At 42.1% G+C, this 7,378-nt stretch overlaps 1 protein-coding gene and 2 long non-coding RNA genes across 3 annotated transcripts in view; 2 read left to right on the top strand and 1 right to left on the bottom strand.

Moving 5' to 3' along the window:
* Positions 1 to 1,319: 1,319 nt before the first annotated feature.
* Positions 1,320 to 3,516, bottom strand: bsnd (barttin CLCNK type accessory subunit beta). Its single transcript, XM_032525179.1, has 3 exons — positions 2,964 to 3,516; positions 2,816 to 2,883; positions 1,320 to 1,455 (listed from the first exon to the last, which is right to left on the bottom strand). The coding sequence occupies exons 1-3, from the start codon at positions 3,138 to 3,140 to the stop codon at positions 1,350 to 1,352; spliced, it is 351 nt and encodes a 116-aa protein (XP_032381070.1). The 5' UTR covers positions 3,141 to 3,516; the 3' UTR covers positions 1,320 to 1,349.
* Positions 1,958 to 7,378, top strand: part of LOC116695115 (uncharacterized) — a 9,469-nt gene continuing 4,048 nt past the window's right edge. The window contains exons 1-2 of the long non-coding RNA XR_004333357.1: positions 1,958 to 2,114; positions 2,799 to 2,955. This is a non-coding gene — a long non-coding RNA (uncharacterized LOC116695115). The remainder of the gene's footprint in view (positions 2,115 to 2,798; positions 2,956 to 7,378) is intronic.
* Positions 3,427 to 4,193, top strand: LOC116695117 (uncharacterized). The gene is made up of 2 exons (XR_004333359.1): positions 3,427 to 3,470; positions 4,120 to 4,193. It is a non-coding gene; the product is annotated as an uncharacterized LOC116695117 (long non-coding RNA).

Raw genomic sequence — 7,378 nt, 5'->3', positions numbered from 1 at the left:
GGAACCAAACAATTGATTCTTATTATTTAGGGCGGGGACTGCTGACGTCTGCGGGGCTCACACCACCGCTTTTGTATCAAATGATTGTCCTCCGTTAAAAACACCTCTTACTGTGGAGGAGTCATGTTTCATGCACCCCCTGAACCACCCTGTAATGAAATGAACCATGGGAGTTATGCATGCAAGTGCAAGTACTTGTTTAATAGAAGGCTAAGAAAAGAGGCTAACCATTTACTTAATACCTTTGCAATGCACTTCTGTTTCAACTTTGTGCTTGGATGCCAAAACTCCTAAATCTCCATGAAACATTCTCTTTGTGTCTCTGTGTCTCACTTCAAACTATCATTCATTTACAGTATCTTACTACTTAGCCTATCTAAGCAATTACTTGTAGCTGTTGAGGGGCTTTGACTGAGACAATAACCCTGATGATTTTGATTTTTTCAGAGTTATCATGGATTGGGCTGACATAGCTCTCACAGCAAAAGCGCATATTTGATAATATACAGGAAGGACAAGGTCATTATTTCCAAAGGAGAGAGCAGCTGGGTTCGCCTTAGCGACACACACTATGATTTTCTGCAGCAAAAGTTGAACTTAATTGAACTTTGACTCCGAATATATGAAGACTACGGTGCACATCTGGCTTTCCGGCAGCGGCAGGATGCAGGAAGTTCTGACTGCAACAGTTTCACTGTAAGAGAATTAAGTTAACACTGTGCATCCAGTGGTTTCCAGTTATGTAACTCCAACTGGAGGGGAAACTGTTGAAAAGAAGCTAAAAAACACAACAACGTCATATTATCACAATAAAATGTTTTCATGAAAAATGTGTGAGGGTGTAATGAAAGACCCTATTGAGTTGCATCATAGGAATTGTAGGATCCAGCATTTTGGGACCCGTGCTTCATATTAGAGATTAAAAGTTAAGACATCTGTTGTCCTGAATTTGACCACTTGCTCTCGCAAGACCCCCGACAATTTCAACAGAGCTTGACACCAATTTGGCGGAGGACTCACTTAATTACTTTATTGGGACAAAAATGTAGTCTTCATGGAATTAATGTAGCGCAATGCAGTGTCCCTCACTGTCCCCAAAGTGTACCGAACACTCTCTCTTTGATAAAGTAAATAGTGCCACCCTCTGGAATATACACGCGATACACATTCAACTTTAATAAGTTCATACTGTCGTCAAGTTATACATACAGGAGATACAAAACAAACACACACAAAAATGGATTCAACCGTTAAAGGTTGCACAAATCCACCAGAGGATCTCTTCACTGTCCTGAGTGCAGTGTGATGGAGTGGTTTTGGATGAGTCCTCTGCTGAAGCTGTCCCTCCCTCAGACCAGGTGCAATGCAGGACAGCTGTGGCTCTTTAGGGCTTCGGGAAGAAGTCCGCTGCTACTTGACTTTTGGCCACAGAAACCTGGCAGAGCCTCAGCAAGCCTAAAATTAAATCAAAAGGGGGGGAGTAGGAGAGACAGAAATAGAAGTCTGGTTCTAGTGTTTTGTCCTCATTTTCTTACTTTGAAAAAATTATATAGTCAGTACATATCTGAGGGAGGGTTTTGCTGAGCATGCATGTCTATATCTGGCCACTGAACATTCGGGTTATTACAAACGCTCATGTGCAGGAGCTGCACAGTGCAAGCTTCTTTTTTTCACCCGCTGGCCACCATACTAACTGAGGCTCATGTGCCTTAATCGAAGGAACATTAATGGAAGGGGTGGGGGGGGGGATTACTCATATGTTTTCAACTAATCTGCCCTTTTAGTCACAACCTTTAAGCCCCCATCTCTCCTTTTTCCTCTATTGCACATTTCCTGTCCTCACTGCTCTTCTGTCATTCCCTCCTCCGCTGCCATAGCTACTCCATTACATAACCATTCATTTTCCTGTTAAGATAATAAAATTAGTATCTGCAGATTAGTGCAGATCTTGCTGCTGTCGCCATGTTCACCCACCAGATGATGGTCGCTTAGTCTGATACACAGACTAACCACAGGCAATCATTAAGGCCTGAATGAACCCTGTTATGTCAGGACAGTGTGTGTGTGTGTGTTGTGTGTGTGTGTGTGTGTGTGTGTGTGTGTGTGTGTGTGTGGTGTGTGTAACAAGCATAATGTTGCTGGCAGATACAGAATGTAAAGTATTTAAAGCGCTTTTCTAGTCTTAACAACTACTCAAAGCGCTTTTACATCATACAGGATACATTCACCATTCACACACTGTGGCTGCCATACAAGGTGCCACCAGCTCATCAGATAAACACTCACACGCATTCACACTCTGATGCGCAGCACCGTGGGCAACTCGGGGTTCAGTGTCTTGCCCAAGGACACTTCGACGTGGGATTGCAGGGCCAGGGATCGAACCACCAACCATCTGATTGGCAGACAACCGCTCTACCACTGAGCCACAGCCCAGAACATGATGTGCATCATTAATGCACTCTGCAGGTGGTCTGAAATGTCTTTCTGTTCTCTTGTCACTTATGTATAAAGTCCCTGATCTCCTTTACATGACTTATAGTTATTTTGGTCACATTTAAAATAGTGAATATGAATATGAGTAAATAAAATAGTGAATGTCACATGAAAACTTGCAATCTAATGTAACACTGTGATATTAAGATATACATTAGGTGATAGAAACTTAAACTAAGTAGATACCAGTGGAGCAATTGTGGTTCAGTCAGTTAGCCTCTGGATGGACACCCCCCCCCCCCCCCCCCCCCCCCCCCCCCCCCCCCTTTGGCAACCAACCTGTGTGTGTGTGTGTGGGAGAGTGAGTGAGAGACAGTACCTTGCTCCAGCTGCAGTACACACCACATCCTGAAGACATTTCTCTTGAATCTCATCATCCAAAATGACCTAACAAACATACACTTACCATTACCAAATCATTTTCAAAGTGACAGCAATCACAAGTTACTTCCCGTGTCTGTATGTACCTTAGGATAGCACTGGCAGAGGCTCCATGCTGTCCCGATACACACCATGGCGACGCCCAGAGCGCACATCGCAACATAGATGTGCGGCTGCTCCTGAGTCATGATGAAGAGGCCTACTGCCGACACACACAGCCCCGCCGCTATCAGCCCGTATCGATACGGTTTCCCCTCCACCATCGCTCCAACCACTGCCGGCTAACAAAGCTCTTAGTTGTGTAAACTTGAAACTCAAGCACCATAAGTCGTAAAGTGAGAGAGGGTTTGGTCTTGGTCTGTGTCAGAGCTTGAAGGTGAGGGTGGAGAACGCTAGGTTAGGGTTCCACTCTGCTGGTTATTACCGCCTGCAGACAGCCTGGTCAGATATACAGTTACATGTGTGTGTGTGTGTGTGTGTGTGTGTGTGTTTTTGTGAGTGTGTGTACCTGATAGGTGACCTTGATTCAAGTAGCTGCCAAAAAGGTGACTCCTAACTGAGCTTTTGAACACTATTAAGCTGAGTGATTTAAGGTTGCTTGGTTTTGGACATGATTTTAAATTAGTCAACATTCCTCTTTTTCTGAGAGAAATCCATTATCCACTATCCTTCAAATCCATTAACACTATTAAGCTGAGTGACTTTACCCTTTTCTTGCTGTTTTACAGCTGTTTTAAGTTGTTTTATGAAGATTTTGTATTTTTTTGTATTTTCTATTTTTTTTTTATCGATTTTGCTGCCTTTTCCAACAGTTTTAACCCTTCATTTTGACTTCCTTTACTTTGGATATAAAAAAATCAACTTTGAAAACGGGTCAAATTTGACTTGAAGACAACATGAGGTTGCTTGGTTTTGGACATGATTTTAAATTAGTCAACATTCCTCTTTTTCTGAGAGAAATCCATTATCCACTATCCTTCAAATCCATTAACACTATTAAGCTGAGTGACTTAACCCTTGTGTTGCCTTCCCTTTTTCCATTTATCTCAAAATTTTTCTTGCTGTTTTACAAAGTTTTTTTATGAAGATTTTGTATTTTTTGTATTTTTTTTTTTTTAAATCGATTTTGCCGCCTTTTCCAACAGTTTTAACCCTTTATTTTGACTTCCTTTACTTTGGATATAAAAAAAATCAACTTTGTAAACGGGTCAAATTTGACTTGAAGACAACATGAGGGTTAAGGTTGCTTGGTTTTGGACATGATTTTAAATCAGTCAGCATTCCTCTTTTCTGTCAGTTCTGGGGTTTCCCTCTTTTAACCCTTGTGTTGTCTTCCCTTTATCTCGACATTTTTGTTTGTTTTTTCATAGATTTTGTATCTTTTGAATTTTTTTGAATTTTTTTGTCATTGATTTTGCCGCCTCTTTCAACATTTTTACCCTGTATTTTGACTTCCTTTTTTTGGATATAAAAAAAACCGGTCAAATTTGACTCAAAGACAACATGAGGGTTAAAAAAATCCATCATTTGTAAGTGTGCCTCCCACCTACAGAGAGCTCAGTAGCTTGTCATTAACTCCGGTTTATAGTAACATCACAACACAGACATAATACTGGACATTCTGCAAACACAGGATACAAAGCTGTACTGTTGACATTCTGTCACCACTGGTTAAGGCACTTGGCATCGTAATAAGCTGTCGATGATCCTTGAGCAAAGCTATGACAGGAGAGAGTGCAGATACAAAGTGGAGCCGAGAGAAAAGTTGTTATCGTGTTTGCAGAAGAGTGCTGTGTAGACATGGTAGTGGGTCACATAACACTCAAGCAGGCCAACAAAATATCCTAATTGTTGACATGAAACCCTTAACTTTCTTGTGTAAGTCACATAATGCTGGTTTCAAGAAAGGCCATTCGTTTAGAGAGCGGAGCAGTGGGAGTGATCATTTCAATTCCTTTCCCAATCAGTCACAATGCATGGTTAGTAGACACTGGGGCTCAGTTTGTACAAATATTAAGTATTTAACCAGCTGCAGTCTCTTCCTGCTTCTTGCCATGTGTTTGGGTTCAGGGTGGCTGTCTCAAGGTGCAGAAGAGGCCCCTTGCAGCGAGTTCATCCGTAGCACCTCATAACACTGCTCATTCAATGTCCCCGCCGAGAACCGAAGATAAAAAAAAGCACTAACACAAAGCGTAGATGTCCGCCTCGCTGTGCTCCTGGTTCTTCATCACCGTGTCATAGGATGGAGGCGGCTCCATAGTCCAGGGTGGAGGGGTCGGTGGGAGGGAGGGTTCAGGCTCCGGCACCCTGGTGACGGAGTCCTCTGACATCTCTCGACGAATTCGATCCAACCTCCTAAAGAAAGAGAGAGAGAGAGAGAATGAGAAAGACAATGATACGTGTACTAAACACTTTTTAGTGCTTCCCCTTAAACTGCTTTTAGTGTTTACGTTGCATTAACACTATAACTTCTATCACTGCTGACACGCCAGCGGACAGTCAACGCCTTTCACTGATCGCACTTTAACTTGCACTTCAACTACTTTCAGCATCTTACACTTCAACTACTTTACACTTCAACTGATAGTCAACTTCTGACTATATCTTACACTTAGACTTAGGCCGAATCTCATTCCCCTTACTCCTTCCCCTAGGTTTTGCGTGACATAGTGCTGTCCCAATACTCTTTTTGATCGAGGGGTATGGGGTGTACGGCCCTTGGAACCATAGACAGTGAATGAAAAAAAATCAAGGGAGGACGCAAGCTTACTTGAAATCGAGGGGTAGCGATATACATTGTGCAACGGGCAACAATGGCTGCCGCATCGACCAGAGAGACCCATAAATGGAAGTATTTTCGGCTTAAACAATTGATTTAAAATTTACGACAGTTTTTTTGTGGTCTATACAGTCCTGTGCATATATACTTGCAACCATGTTCTTAATTAAAACTTTTTAAAAATTGTTAGATAGCTATGCTATGCTAGATTTAAGACTTGGACTTCTCTTTTTTAATCCTGAATGACACCCGCAAGGAAATTGAAATTCCCAGCATCCGTTTTTAAGCAAGAATACAGTATGGAGAGAAAAAGAGGAAGACAGTATAAAGATGACAGTAATAACAGTAATAATAATAATAATAACAATAAAACAATAAATTAAAAATCTTTGGCTATAAAAAAAAGACATTTACCACAAATTATCATAAAGTGTCAGTGTCGAGTCAAGTGTTCAAGTGTCCAGGTATTTATGTGAGTCTATGTGTGTGTGGGTATGTACTGTCCACTCTGTCCTATTTCCTCCCCCCCCCCCCCCCCCCCCCCCCCCCCCCGAGTGAGGAGTTGAACAGTCTGATGGCATGAGGGACAAAGGAGTCCTTGAGTCTGATGGTCCTACACTTGGGAAGTAGCAGCTTCAACTGCTTTTAGTGATTACACTTTATATAGTCTTTGTATAGTCTTTGTATAGACTATATATAGTCTATATCCACGACGTTCTACTTCTGGGATTGCTCCGGATGTCGCTTTTTTTAGCCGGTTGTCTGTTACCTTCCGCTTTTTGTGTTGGTGTTCTAACCTCCGGTGGATTTCTGAGGACTATGGTTACCTGTTTCTCAGATCTCTGAAGGGGAAATCCAGACAGCTAGCTAGTCTATCTGTCCAATCTGAGGACCATGGTTACCTGGTTCTCAGGTCTCTGCAGGGTAAATCCAGACAGCTAGCTAGACTATCTGTCCAATCTGAGGACTATGGTTACCTGGTCCTCAGATCTCTGCAGGGTAAATCCAGACAGCTAGCTAGACCATCTGTCTAATCTGAGGTTTCTGTTGCACGACTAAAACTACTTTTGAATTTACACGTTCCACCAAAACAAGTTCCTTCCTGAGGCTATTTTTGCAGAGGCACCGTCCGTCCTGTGATGATTTTATCATACTCTAATGTGGAACATTAAACAGCACACAGTCCGCATCTCAAATTTATCAGATAGTTTAGGTTTAGAAATACTGAGCCTGAATTTCGTCAGTGTCTAAAGAGCCTTAATGATGGATGGTCCTCTCTCTCTTTTCCTCTCTGCTGGACAATGAGCAGAGCCTATCTTGTTTAATTCCACAGTTTATTGTAGATTACCTGAGCCGATGCCATGCGGGAGTCTGTCAGCCACATGCATGTGCGTCTGCTGTTTTTATCATGACCTATTTTTATAATCAGTCAAAAATAACAAAATGTGTGGTTTTCTACTTCTCAGTGTCACAAGTCTGTTTTCAAGTTCCTACTGCGATTCACTGCTCTTTGCCAAACTGCCCCACGACTAATATGTGGTGATGTGTTCAAGAGATCTGTTCAACAACAGGACCATTTGTCAGCAGAGCTCCCTAGATGGTGTGTTCTGGTATTTGTCTGTATGTGTCTTTATTTATCTTGAATACCACAAGGGAATCCTGGCATGTTCTGTGCTTCCAGTATTTAAGACAGCAGGGTTTGTTTATCTATGAAAAAGGAGG

The sequence above is a fragment of the Etheostoma spectabile genome, chromosome 9 (genome assembly GCF_008692095.1).
Source record: "Etheostoma spectabile isolate EspeVRDwgs_2016 chromosome 9, UIUC_Espe_1.0, whole genome shotgun sequence".
NCBI lineage: Eukaryota > Metazoa > Chordata > Actinopteri > Perciformes > Percidae > Etheostoma > Etheostoma spectabile.
Note: the sequence above shows the minus strand (reverse complement) of the source record. Positions and strands in the feature narration are given on the sequence as shown.